The 14,281-nt window shown below is 43.8% G+C and overlaps 1 protein-coding gene across 1 annotated transcript in view; it reads right to left on the bottom strand.

Annotated features, from left to right (window-relative positions):
* The window catches only part of LOC109253654 (collagen alpha-6(IV) chain), a 249,875-nt gene that overhangs the window by 36,510 nt on the left and 199,084 nt on the right, over positions 1-14,281 (bottom strand). Inside the window, exons 8-17 of the mRNA XM_053891342.1 lie at positions 13,413-13,475; positions 12,304-12,339; positions 12,083-12,124; positions 10,976-11,068; positions 9,618-9,671; positions 4,148-4,207; positions 3,064-3,108; positions 2,523-2,576; positions 1,206-1,275; positions 136-243 (exon numbers count right to left, since the gene is read on the bottom strand). Of these exons, the coding sequence (XP_053747317.1) occupies positions 136-243; positions 1,206-1,275; positions 2,523-2,576; positions 3,064-3,108; positions 4,148-4,207; positions 9,618-9,671; positions 10,976-11,068; positions 12,083-12,124; positions 12,304-12,339; positions 13,413-13,475 (625 nt within the window). The remainder of the gene's footprint in view (positions 1-135; positions 244-1,205; positions 1,276-2,522; positions 2,577-3,063; positions 3,109-4,147; positions 4,208-9,617; positions 9,672-10,975; positions 11,069-12,082; positions 12,125-12,303; positions 12,340-13,412; positions 13,476-14,281) is intronic.

Here is a 14,281-nt window from a genome sequence, read left to right as displayed (position 1 = left end):
ATACATTAGCTTTGGGACAGTGGTAGGGAGCTTAGTGACTACCATTTACCTTTCCTTTGACTTTGGCTAGGTACATACCCAGACCAGAATGGATAGAGGACAGATCTGTGCAGGGGGTGGATTAGTTTGCTTCACCTGGTAAAGCTGGCAAGCCAGGGAGGCCGGAAGGGCCAGGCAGGCCCTGAATGCCTTCATCTCCTTTAAGTCCTGGGAGGCCTGGCACACCGGGGTCTCCAGGGTAACCTGGCATTGTGATGAAAGAAAAAAGCCATAAGCAAACCCAGAGAAGGCCCACTAATGCCACAAAATGTCTAAGAGGAGTTGCAAGGAGATGTCCTCATGGGGGACATGCCTTTCTTGTACTTCATAGATCTCTCAGATGCTAATGGCCTCACGTGATAATGGGCCCACTTGAGCTAAGGCTCCATTAATGTCCAGAACCAGTCTGGCCAGGGTTTACCTTCCATGGTAAGATCTGGTAAGTACTAGGAACGTTTTTCTACTACTACCAACCTGCTGTCATGCATCAAATATCTGCTATTTGTGTTACGGTGTTGAAGTCTACCATTCATATTATACACATAGGTTCCCTGGAAGTGGAACATAAGAAGCCACTGTTGATCATTAACACCTTGGCTTCAATGAATTTACTGGTTAGGGCATGGGCCAGAGAGGATGAGAGAGGAGAAATAATTTAGGACACTCAGGTAGAAGAGGTACAATAGTAGAAGCCTTTGCTCAAGCAAGGAGTAGTTAGAGATACTGGGCATATGGATGTTTGGAGAAGGCAATGGAGACAGTTGGATACTTCACCTCCTATGAAATTGTCAAACCCAAGCATGAATGGGATCATGTAGATGAGACACCAAGTGTCTCATGGTATGAGGCTGGTCAGCCTGGCTGCGGAGGATACCAATCCTTCCCTAAGCATCTTTACGAGAACAATTTTCAGCAAGTTCAGGACCAGTCTGACCCAAATCCTAGTCTTAGTGGACCCAACACCAACATGAAGCATAGGGCTTGGCTTCTTTGCCCAAAGACATTGGAGTTCAATTTTCTAAGTACAGGACTCATGAGGGGCCCTTGAGGGTGTTGGGTTTAGCAGCAATCCAGTGGCTGACAAAGTACCCTTTTCACAATCGCAGGGAATATAGAATTTAAGTCCTGGTCCTTTCTTTTTCACTCAAATCAATGAAAAGTTGCACCTGAGATCACAGCACCATCCGTATCGATGTAAGCATCTGGGCCTGGCAAGCCAATGCCACCCTTTTCGCCCTGTAAAGATTCAATGCGTTAAATGCAAATATTTCTGTGACCTCATCACTCAAGATCTATGTGCCCTCAAAACCACTCTTCAGGAAAATTAAAGGTTTCTCCTACTGCAACCCCTGATTCCCAGGGCAAACTAGTCCATAGGTTAATTCCAGAGCTCAATAAATTTCAGATGAAGGCAACATAAGGCAGGTCAGAGGTCTTACACTCAATTGCAAACCTGTCAAAAACAAGGGATCTCAATTTTATTTTGCAACCTGACTCAAGGATAATCTGCTTCTGGACCCGAGGAACATGTCACAAGAATAGACAACATTGCTGCACCAAAGAGGTGCAAAGGAAGGAGCAGTTGCAAAATTTTCCCCACACTTAGCAGGCCTAGGACTCTGCTACCATCACTGGCCTTGTTAGTGGATGATATCAGGCAGAGGAAGTCAAAGGACTTTCCAAAAGGGTGACTCAGTCCCCAAAAGGGGGACTCGGGTATCAGAATCAGATACAATGGCATATCCAGGTATGGTGGTGGGAGCTGCCTGTCCTAGGTACAGGCATTGAGGGGATGCATGGTCTGTAGAGAATTTAATAACAATACCCTCCCCCCCCAAATTTGGCAATTCTAAACCATGTCAGTAGTAGAATATTCTTCCTTGTAGAGATGGATTTGCTTTCACAGCCTCCGGCCTTTTAGTCTGCCATTGATCAAGTGGAATCTAAGGAATGCTCAATGGCTTTGTGTGTTAAAAGTAGTTCACGCACTGAAGTGCATATGAAAAGAGTAACCTTTAAAATGTTAAAAAATACTTCATCTCATCTGTAGGCATTTGTTAAGGTCCAAGAGTTTGTGTCCCCCTTCCCTCTGCCCCGCCCTCAATTCATTTTGAAAACTTAATGCCCAAGGTGATGGTATTAGGATGTGGCATCTTTGGGAAGTGATCAGGCCATAAGGGTGGAGCTAATGCCCTTAAGAGGACTAATGCCCTTATAAGAAAAGGCCAAGAAAGCTAGCTTGCCCCTTCCACCATGTGAGGACACAGTGAGAAGTCAGTGACATGGAAGAGGACCCTCACCCAACTGTTCTGGCACCATGATCTCAGGCTTCTCAAAACTGTGAGAAATAATTTTCTGTTGTTTATAAGTCACCCAGTCTGTGATATTTTCTTATAGCAGCCAAATGGACTAAACAGCATTTATGGAAATTTTTCACTCTTCCACCTCCCCAATCCAGGATTTTCACTTCCCAACAACATTACCTTAATTCCTGGAAATCCGTTAAACCCAGGGAAACCTGAAGATCCTTTCTTGCCCTGCGACAGAAACATAGTTACAACTAAGTCAAATGTCTAAGAGCATACGGGGGACTGGTCTTTGGACGAGGCCAGGGGAAATGGCACAGGGACGTTGGCTGGCATGCCAGAGTATTCCAGGAGTCTACCTGACTCTGGAGGGTGTAAAAGGTTCCAGAAGGCAATATGGACAAGGTAGCCACCTTGCATCTTAGGAGGTATAAGGGCCACCGGCTAGAGATGAATACAAGCAGGCTGGCCTTGCTAGACCCTGATAACGTAATAAATAAGTATGACCATGGCACAGCACTGGATTGGTAACACTGGAGACTCCGCTTCTTGGGTCAAGATAAAAGAAGAAAGTGGCTGAGATTATACTAATCAAAGAGAGGTAGATACTTTGTATTATAAGCAGTGATTCCCTTTGGACTGATGGCCACATTAAGTAAAGCAAGAGGGCCTTTTAATTATGACTTTACATGTGGGCTTTTAATATTAACCAAAATACCTGACTCCCTGGGGGCCCTCGGAGTCCTTCTAAACCCATGGGACCCTGTAAAGAGAATGGAGGCACCTTAGAAAGATTAATAGCCCACCCTAGAAAAAGCCAATAGACTTACATGACAAAGCTATCCAACTGAGTTCAGGATTTAGCCTATCCTAAAATCAGGTAAGAGAATGTTCCTAGACCTGGCTTAATGACTTTTCTTCTAAGCACTAATCCATCAGGCTGAATAACCACACAGAGCATTTTTAAAGACCTAAACAAATGGAAACAGTTTAAGTACTAGGTGGAATTTGGTAGAAGGGATGGGTGGTATTATACTTAGTGTGCATTAGTTCCAAGTCATGAGACTTTTTAAATAGATTGTGGGAGGGCCTCTTGTCTCTCACCCCAAATGCATTCTTGGTTGGTGATTATGTGTTTTTCAAGACAAGAGAGTAAAGTAGAGGAAGAAATGGTGGGATAATGGGTGAACATTGCTGAATATTCAAAATACTCTTAACAAGTTTTATGATCACACTAAAATCATAATTTTCTAAAATGTGACTTCTTTAGGGCTAAATGTTGGCCAATTGCTTACAGCCCAACATCTAAGTGACTGAAACACTTAAAATCACTGAGGCTAACAATTATTTCTTCACTTGAATTGAGCTTATTATCAGAAATTGTTGATTGCAAACATCACTATGTTCTAGAACATCCCAGGCTTGTTTCTGTCCTATAAAGACTGTACTTGGCCCTCTTTCTTCCATTCCTGAAACACCCACACTCTTGCCCACATTCCCTCAGGATAAAATGTAATTAAAACAAGACAACACTCACACCATTTTTAGCCCAGAAGATAATTATGTACGACAACAAAGAGAGTAAGTAGGCTGAGGAGCCATTCCTTATTCAAAGGAGCCACTAAGTCAAGGAAATGGGGCAAAGTGAAAAGGAGGAGATCATAGAGACAGAGGGCTGAGGAAGAGAAACAAGAGAAGCTTTGGTGGCCATCAGGTTACATAACATAAAGATGCAAACAGGACAAAAAAATATGGACTGGGTGACATGACAGACTTAGGCAAGCAACATTCCAGGTTCATACCCTAGGTCCTGGCAAACCAGGGATTCCCTTTTCACCCTTTTCTCCAGCAGTTCCAAATCCCTAAAGGAAAAAAGAAACCACAAGTTATAACATCCATTTCTTCATAGGTCTCCTGTCTCCATCCAAAGCAGGGAAGTAACTTTAAATCAGTGCCACTGACCTACTGGGGAGGCTCACCATGATGAGTCTCTTGTCACTGCCTGAGAAACACATGGGTCCTGAATATAATTTGGACCACTGATTCAAGTTTCCCTCTTGGTTTTAGAAGTAATATCAAGTTCCCCTGAACACTAGTATTTATAGCATGTATTTATAGAAACATGGACTGACAGCATAGAAATGATTAAATATCTAACCTCATTGGTTTTACAGATGGTAATACTAACATTGAGAAGGGTTAAGCATATCATATGGGTTACAGAATCAATGAGATGGCCAGGTCTTCAAATTTCCATTCCAGGGCCCTTTCCATGAGAATAGGCTATCTTCCATCACCTAGGAACTCATTTCTTTGACCCACAGATGGAGAATTTTGCTAATTGTTGGGGGTCGATACTAGAGGGAAGAGCTTTTGCCCTCTGGAAACATGATGACTGTGTCAATCTCTTCAGTGGGAAGGATTATTTCTTTCTAGGTGTGGTCTAGAACCCTGCAGACCCTAGCAGTACTCTAAAGGGCACTATGAGATGGTCTTCAATCCCTCTTGCCCTGCTCAAAGACTGTGAAGACTTTCAGTCATAGACCTGACTTGGGGACAAGCAGAAATCCAAAGAGCAGACTGAGTGAGAAAAGCTTCCTTCCCTCTGGGTCCAAGGCAAGCATATTCTGGGCCCTTGAGATACAGAAAAGTTCATTATTAAAGTGGATAGAGTCTTTCATGGCAAACCTCATCAAGGCCATTTTGTTGTTACTGTTTAAAATTGGACTTTCTGGAGCATAGATTTTGGCAAACAACATTCATGCCTATTGTAAGAGTAAAGGAAGCAGTGATTCTTTCTCAAATGTAAGCTTGTAAAAGATGGTAAATGTTGTGGCATGTCTCCTGTTGTCCTCTTGATGTGACCTGGCTCAGCTGGTTATGCAGGCTCTGCTCTAATCCCACTTAGAGTTTTTCCTTCCTCTTACATACTCAGAGCACTCCCATCGGTACTGAAATCTGGCTGAATAAACCTTAGCTTTGTAGGCCCAAGTTGTGTTTGTTTTGTTTTTTAATGTGTTGTGTGTGTGTGTGTGTGTGTGTGTGTGTGTGTGTGTCTTTTTTATTGTGGGGTCGAGTGTGCATCTGTGAAGGGTCTAGTTCAAAGCAAGCTTTGGTTCCTTCTTGCCTTTCTTTTTTCTACATCAATAGTTGTGTGTCAAATGGCTCAGACCTCATGCTGAATAGGATTTCTATTTGAAAGGCCTATGTGTCAAATGAACTCAAACTTACTTGAAATCTGTTCTGCATCTCAAATGGGAAACCAAGGCATGCTGCCACCTGGTGGAATCTGTCTATGGGTCTCTGAAGCCAAACATCATGCAGCTTTCCCTGGTCTGGCCATGGAAGCTATAGCAGCCCACACTGCCCCAGACTCTTACAGCACTGAGATGACTTAAATGTATGAAAGTTTGTAAGCAGGAGGTCTATATCACACTCACTTCCATCTCCTCCAAGACATGTTACTCTGCAGGCTGAACACATACAAGGTGGTTACATACACACTTGTTGAATTAAGAAGAATGACCCGGAGACCAAAACTGTGGCAAAAAGTGAAGCATGTCCTAGAACTGTCCAGGAACTGTCTCACATTCTCCACCTATCTTGTCTGTAGTTGGAAAGACAATGGGACTTTGTCCTCCTTCTTCAGAAAGCAGAAAGTGTATCAGGACTCTTGCTTTCTCAGAGAGCTTGTGCTACCATGTGAACAAAAATAAATACCCAAAAAGTTTAAAAAGGACAAAATCAAAGAAACTTACTTGTGTGTGTGTGTGTGTGTGTGTGTGTGTGTGTGTGTGTGTGTGGCGGGGGTGGTGGTGGTTAAAGCCAATAAAACATACATGACTTGGCAAGATATTGGGATGTAGGCTCAGCTTGTCTCCCAGTACAGGAGGTACCATACAGAGCCCTGCTGAACAAGCTGTTCTAGAAAGATGTCCTGGGCCCCAACCCTGTCATAGTCAGTCCTTGTCATAAGCTGTCCTGCATCCACTGCTCCCATACCTCTTCTTACCCATGTCCAGGAAAACCTCACTAGAGCACTGGCTTAGCTGTTCATTTTTGGTTCAAGGTTGTTAGTGGCTCTGCAAAAACTCAATATCAGTCACGTGGCCTGCAGTAAGGGGGGTTGATGTAGTCACTGAGGCAGGGGAGAGGAGGGCGGTGCAAGAAAAAGGCAAGCTTCAAACACTAGGCCAGATGCAGGGGGTGTCAGCCCCGAGGCCCAGTGAAGGCCACTTTGGCCACAGGCCCTCAGAGGCAGGCTCATCAGAGAGGCAGGCCACCGCATAGTCATCCTCCTCTCGAGCTTCTCCCCCCAAGACCAAGCAGGCTCCCCTCGGTCCCAGCCAAAGTGGTGGACATGGCTAGACCCACCTCCACAACCAGGGCAGCTTCTCTAACTGGGAAAGGCAGGGGGGAGGCTGAAGCACATAGTTGAGGGGGAGTGAGGCTGTGGGGGAGGGGTGGGGAATGATCTGTGGTAACATTTTGGAAGCCAAACTACAGAAATCCATTCTGCTCAGCACTGCAAGGGTCACTTGAGATTGGAAACATGAGGGGTCGGGAATGTCAAATGTCCTTCTAAACCCTGCGCAGGTCTCAGGGCTGCTATGGCTCTCAGGGCACCAGGGCCCAGGGCCCAGCTTAAGTCTGTCAAGCTGGGACCCCTCCTCCAAAGGACCTACCTGAAGGGCCTGGAAAGCCTGGTGCTCAGTTGAAGGAGCACCCCACGTGCACAATAGTTGCCTCAGATCTACTCAATAGGTTCCTCAGGATTTGACAGTTTCCTCTTTTCTTCCCCTCCACCCCCCGCTTATCTCTTCCATTCTGCCTTACCCTGTGTTTGCTGGTCCCCTGGACACAGGGCACACAGATATAAGATTCTCTCTGATGCTCTCCATGAGAGTACCTGTGCCCACAACTGCTGGGGACAACATGGTAAAATGTGTGAAGATGGGGCCGAGCCAGAAAATCAGGGATGTTTGATCCTGCCAGAGGGGACAAGACAAAGAAGGTGACACATACATTTGTCAGGTTGGCCATTTGTCAGCAGCTCTTGCAAAGATTTGGGTTTGGATGGAAAGGAAACAAATGCTTAAAGAAAACATTTTTGAATTCCCTAGAGATTTGCATCCTCAGTGCTGCCATGTTTCTCAGTGACTGTAGATAATTGAAAGCTGATGTGCAGGCTTTGGGTTTGAGAAGTGTGTTTCCTCTGGAAAGCCTAGAGCATCTCAAACATGTTACCATCTTTCTTCTTACAACCATTCTGTCAGAAGGCACATAAGGTGCCTGCGAATGTTCCCATTAGGCAGACAGAGATATTAGGAGAAGAAAGAATGATTTGCCCAGGGTCTTACATCAAATCCATGCCAAAGTGGGCTGAGAACTCTGGGTTCTTGACTTCCACTCTCTGAAAATATTCTGTGCCACATGAAGGGAGGTATTTTCCAGCTTGGATGTCTTTACAGTCAACTGGGGTTTCTATTTTGCAGTCTACACAGTGAAACCCCAGAAATGCTGAGATTGAAATGGTATTGCAGTTTATCACTGTGCATTCTTGTCAGTCAGTCTCCCTTTCTTTTACGGAACAAAAGGGAATGAGGTGAAACTGTAGTAGAGGAAGTCCTCTGAGGCACAACAGGAATGGGAGGGAATTGGAGGGAGGGAGCATGAGCCAGAGAACCCAATAACACCAGATATCATAAAATCCACCACCACCATGAGAAATACGAACTAGACTGTAGGGAGCAGTATGATAAAGGCAGTATGAATTGGCTAGCTTTTGAGAAACTTGGATTCCAGTCTTAACTCTGCTAATGACTTGCTGTGTGACTCTGGACATGCGTCTTCATCCATTCAAGCCATGGTTTCCTTTTCATTACAGGGAGATAAGCCCATCTCACCTTGCTTACCTCTTGGGGATGATGTGAGGTGATTAGAGTCTATGTACAATGCTCACAAAGGAAAGTACAAACCTTGTTTCCCAACCCACTTGCAAAGTATTTTGTATTTGTGCTATCCAATAGAAATATGTGAGCTACTGGGGCACCTGGGTGGCTCAGTCAGTTAACCGTCCAACTTTGGCTCAGGTCATGATCTCGCGGTCCGTGAGTTCGAGCCCCACGTCAGGCTCTGTGCTGACCGCTCAGGGCCTGGAGCCTGTTTCGGATTCTGTGTCTCCCTCTCTCTCTGCCCCTCCCCTGTTCATACTCTGTCTCTCTCTGTCTCAAAAATAAATAAACATTGAAAAAAAAATTTTAAATGTAAGTCAGAGCCTTCTGATGGCTTCCTATTACATTTAACACAAAAGCCACATTCAACCTACAAAGGGTCTGGCTCTTGCCTATCTCCCTGGTTCTTGCCTTTGCTGACTCTGTTCCACATACTCACTTTCTTGCTGTTCCTCACAAGCAGTAAAGTTTTGCCAACCTCAGGGTCTTGGCACTTACCAAAAACACTCTTGCTGATCTTCATGTGACTCACTTCTCCATAATGTTCACTTCCTCAGAAAGGCCCTTTGTGACCACTCTGCCCAAAGTAGCCCACTCCTTTCTCAATCCACATTCTATCACTTTACCCTTTTTTATTTTCTATGTATCACTTGCTACTATATGAACTTGTCCTTAATACATTTGTTTACTTGTTTAGTGTCTGTATCCTCCCTCACTCCCCCATTAGAATGTACTCTCCTCAAGGACAAGGATTTTTACTTATTTGACTGTTATTTACTGTTGTCTAGCAGAATGCCTGGAACATAGGGCTTCTCAAAAGGTATAAGTTGAGTGAAAGACTCTAAGGTACAAGGCAGATAGTGGAGTGAAGATAGGGCTACTAAGATTAACTACCATTTACTGAACAATTGATATATGCCAGGCAGGTACTAAGTCCTTTTCTCACATAATCCTTATAACCACACCATTATCATCCCCCCCCCCCTGTTTTTTGAGGGAAACTGGAACTCAGATAAGTTAAGAAAATTGTCCAAGTTCACAAAGGTAGAAATTAGTGAGACCATAAGTCAAGCCTAGGTCTGTTTTAATTCTAGAGCTTAGGCTAATAACCGTTAAGATCTATGGCTTCATGAAGAACCATGCTAATGTCTCCATAGTTTTGAGAAACAAGAATATTTCCTTAAATGCCTTCTAATAATGAAGATGATAGAATTGTCTACAATAACCACAGGAAGAGGTCTTCCTGTTAGCCTTCTATTGCTATAGTTCTTGTCCAATCAGGTCCTTAAATGCATGTTGACCAAACAGGGAGACTTACCGGGAGACCTGGAGGGCCACTTATTCCTGGTAAACCCGGAAGCCCTGGTTCACCCTGAAAAATCAACCAAAGATTAGTGAGTAACAGCAGGAAACAGTGAACGCAAAGGACATGGCTCCCTTGAGCTGCATGGGCTGAGCAGTGGGGAACCAATGGGGTATCAGGTGGTGTAAATTCCCCAGGATTCCTAACTAATAACTGCGGCAGGATATCAGCTTAGGGAGCCCTTGTGGTGTGGGAAGGACCAAGGCCTATGGCAGGGAATGGAAACTATCTAAAACAGAATCTCAAATGTTGAGGCTAATTGGGAGACAGAAGACAGTCATCTGTGATCTTCCTAGTGGAAGAGCTGTTCAGTGTGATTTCCTGTTACAAATTATAGGTTGCAAAGAAATCAATGGTTTGGAGAAAAAAGTAACAACTACAGTTTGGATAGGGACCCATAACACTCTAATATGTCTTTCCCTGATGTGCTAGTTTACTTATTTGTGCCATGAAAGGGCTCCCTAAGGTTTGGGAATGATCAAGGAGGCAGGTGATCTTTCATATATTCCCAAAGTGTTCCCAAATTAATTATTACTTTCTGTAAACCTGAAGAGGGCCTGGAGCTGTTGCTTTCTCAAAGACAAAATTAAAGACATGGAAGTAAGCACCTTCCCCTCACTGGGCCCCTTGACCACAGGAACAGTCACAAAACTTAAGGGAACCCCAGGAAGGAAGGAAGGAAGGAAATGCAGGTTACTGAAAGATACCTGCATACCTTAACAGCATATAGGCATTCAAATACACACCCACTCACATCGAAATAGAGATTATAACATATCTCAGCTAAACAGGTCTAACAGCTTTAGCCTTGGTAGTTCAGATCAGGTGAATTAAGGCATCTACTGCCTCTTGGTGACAGTATATTCTATTTGTAAGGTCAGGTTTTGAGGGCAAATAACTTCTTTAAAAAGATAACTTAAAAGCAACCATTTATACCCTATGTGTTCTGTCATAGTGCTTTGGGGACAACATAAGTATTGAGAGGGTTGGGAGTTAGGACAAAAAAACCCAATTATTTAATGTTTGTTTTAAGTTATTCAGCATCTTGATAATTGAATTTGAAAAAGCGAAACATAGAAAATAGGACTTAAATAAATACTCAGGAGCCCAGGCCCACTCATAGCCACACACCAACACACAGACATTTTACAGAGCTTTTTGTAAGGGACAAAACAAAGAAGGCTTTACCCTCACTTCCAAACAAAAAAGCATTACCCAGAATATCTTTCCAATATAGTCTCGTTACTAGAGTTGAACTTTGGTATTAATAGGAAAAGGATTATTAACATTTCCTGGGCTTAAATATTCACTACCTTGGATCCTTTCTTCCCTTTGGGAAATCCCATAAATTCCAGTTCTCCAGTAGATGGTGGGGGTCCCGCAGGGCCTGGGAGGCCAACATCCCCCTGTAAGATCAAAGGGGATGTTAAGCAAAGCAGAAACCACACAAACCACTTCAGAGGCTAGGTTTGTCCTCTGGATGTAATTCACAAATAAACTCTCCATTACTTTGGCCTCTTTACCCTCAGCCTTGCATCAGTGAGGCAACAAAACTATCAGTGCCAAGGGGTGGGAAGAAGTATAAGCCTGAACAAATGCATTTTGTACCAGCACTGCAGAGGGAAGAAGCAAGATGAATGAAAGGAAACCACAAGTTCATGGTTGCCATGGTCATGCATCAAAGGGTGTTTAGAAGAGAGCAAGAAAGGGTTTTGAGCAAGGTGAATGGCCACCTCTCGGCAATGGTGATTGGACTATAACTGGTCTAGTCCTTGCCAACAGCACAAGCAGAGGCAGTCTGTGTTGGAACACTGGAGGCTGGATTTGCTCCTTGAAGGCAGTGCAATCTACAAGAGGCAGCCATGAAGGGTGGAGAGGACAAGCTCCCAGTCTCCCTTGAGGCTCCCAAATCACTGTCCAGTTTGTGCAGAAGGAAACAGGAGAATAAGGGAAGGGGGATAGAAGAGAGTGGTGAAAGAGAGGTTAAGGAGGAGAGACAGAGGGGATAGAAAGGCAGACAGGAGGAGAAGGAAGAGGAAGAGGAAGGATGGAGGGAAGAGGGGAAGCAAAGGAAAGGAAAGAGAAGGTGAGACAATACACAAAATACCAGGGAAATACCCAGGTGGAAGGAAGATGGAATCTATTTCAAGAGAGTATGTTTGTAAGATATACACACTTCACAAGTAGGAAGCAGGAAGACTACAATATTTTGAAGGAAAAAGACCACAGGAACCTATGTGTGTCATGTGCACATGCAGCCCTCCACAGATCCCACCAGAGGATCCACGTGGAGTGGGAAATGCTCATTTCCCAAGGCAAAGGTCCAAATCCCCTTAAAACACAAGCAGGCACATGTGTGCAGCCAGAGATGTTTCTTGGAGCATATGGAATGCACATTGTATTTTCCAAAATCTATTTACCTTGACTCCTTTCTCTCCTTGGAAACCTAACCCCATATTCCCCTGGGGCACAGGGTTGCAGGGAGGAAAAACAAAATCAATTACTAAACAAGCTCTAGGAACTTAAATTGGAATGCATTCTTTTTTACCAGAAAGTGTGTTTAACCAAACCAGAATATCTCTGGGGAAACTAGAGTACTTAGTGGTAGGAGGCCAAATGCCCCAAGACAAAGTATACTTACATCAGGACCAGGGAAACCGGGAGGGCCTGGAGGACCCTATATTAAAAAATGGAAGGAAAGAGCACTTGTTAGTTTCAGGCAAAAAGAGTGTGAGCATGTTGAGAGTCACTAGAGATGAGGCCCCCACAGTATATTCTTTTTTTTTATGTTTATTTATATTAGAGAGAGAGAAAGAGAATGTGCAACCAGGGGTGGTGCAGACAGAGGTGGAAACAGAATTTGAAGGAGGGTCCGGGCTCTAAGCTGTCAGCACAGAGCCTGGTGCAGGGCTTGAACTCACAAGCTGTGAGATCATGGCCTGAGCCGAAGTTGGAGGCTTAACCGACTGAGCCACCCAGGTGCCCCTGCTCCTCACAGTATATTCTGGCTTTAGTGTAGCAGATTCTAGCTCCTTCTCCCATGGTTCTTTTGTTTTTTAATCTCCTTTGAAATCTCCCAAATTGGCCTGATAATCACATTTATGCTAAGGTGGTAAAGACTCATGCATCATTCTTCCCAAATGGCCAGAAATTTAAAAATAATGGCTTTTGGTGAAGCTAAACCAAAGTAATCAGTGGTGAGATTTCATGCACCGGGGAGAAAGAACAATCTGGGGATGGGCCTTTCCCAGAACCACATGGATAACTGGCTATATGCTTTTTCTATACCAGTGAGGGCAAACAGGTTTGGTATCAGAAAGACAGGTAAGTAGGTAGCACTGTCCAAGCTGCAGTGTGGAGAAGGATTTTGAAGCTTCTTTTGTGACCAGGGTGAGTGATGGTGGTGATCATGTGATTAATTGGCAAGGTCTGTCATGAGTGAGGGGAGTGGAAACGGGCAACAGATGTGCCAGTTATGCCCCTGGGCCGTACTTCAGGTTCAGCTAGAGTAGGAGGCTTTGGAAGCACACAGTGGATAGGCAGAAAGGCCCTGATAGAGACAACAAATAGCTCCTTACAGAAGCATGCTTCACATTAATCCTCCAAGAATGGAAGGAGGAGGAGAGCCTATATAGGCTGGAGAATTTCCACTAGGAGAGCCTATATAGGCTTCTATTTAATCCATGGCCTTGGCGGGGAAGCATCCCTGTGAATACTGTGATCACATGGGTAGATTTAGGTTGGTCTTACTTGCAATCCTGGTGGTCCCATGGGTCCTACAGCTCCTGGAGATCCGGGTGCTCCTTGTGGGCCCTGAAGACACAAGTTTTTACCCCAAGGTCAAAAAGAGGACAGTTTCTCGAGAAAATTGGAAATATGTGTCCACAAGAATTGCACAAGAATGTTCACGGGAACTTTATTCATAGTAAAAAAAAAAATTGGAAATGTCCCAGGTGTCCATTGATACAAGGACTGATAAATAACTGTGATGCATCTATACAGTGGAATAAATATTCACCATAAAAAGCAATAACCTACTGATATATGATACAATGTGGATAAATATCAAAAGCATTGTGCTAAGTGAAAGAAGCCCAGACTCCCAAAGCCTATATATTATATCATTCCCTTTATATAAAGTTCTAGAATGGGAAAAACTGAACTATGATGGAGAGAAATCAAAACAGTGGTTTCCTTTGGGTGGAGGCAGGAATTGACTGGGAAGGAGCAGAAGGAAACTTTCTGAGGTGATGACAATGTTTTATACCTTAAGATGGCTTTGGGTTACATAGGAGTATATATTTGTCAGAACTCAGCAAGTATACATTTAAGATTTGTGTATTTCATTGTATGTAACTTTTACATAAAAAGATGCAAACACATTTTGAAGCCTAGGTAATGATAGGCATGCTGTAGCATTTAGGGGTAAGAGTACTATTGTCTGCAATTTACTTTGAAATGCATCGACAATAAGATGGATTGATGGATGGATAAGGATGGATAGATGGATTGACGTGGGATAAAGCAAGTATAGTAAAATATTAATGGTATGGGTGTTCACTGCAAAATTCATTCAGCTTTGCTCAATATTTGTCAATTTTTATATTAAAGTGATGTAA

Source organism: Panthera pardus, unplaced genomic scaffold (genome assembly GCF_024362965.1).
Source record: "Panthera pardus isolate Hobbes unplaced genomic scaffold, ASM2436296v1 HiC_scaffold_27, whole genome shotgun sequence".
Taxonomy (NCBI): Eukaryota; Metazoa; Chordata; class Mammalia; order Carnivora; family Felidae; genus Panthera; species Panthera pardus.
The sequence above is the reverse complement of the archived record's forward strand: the minus strand, read 5'-3'. Positions and strand labels throughout refer to the sequence as shown.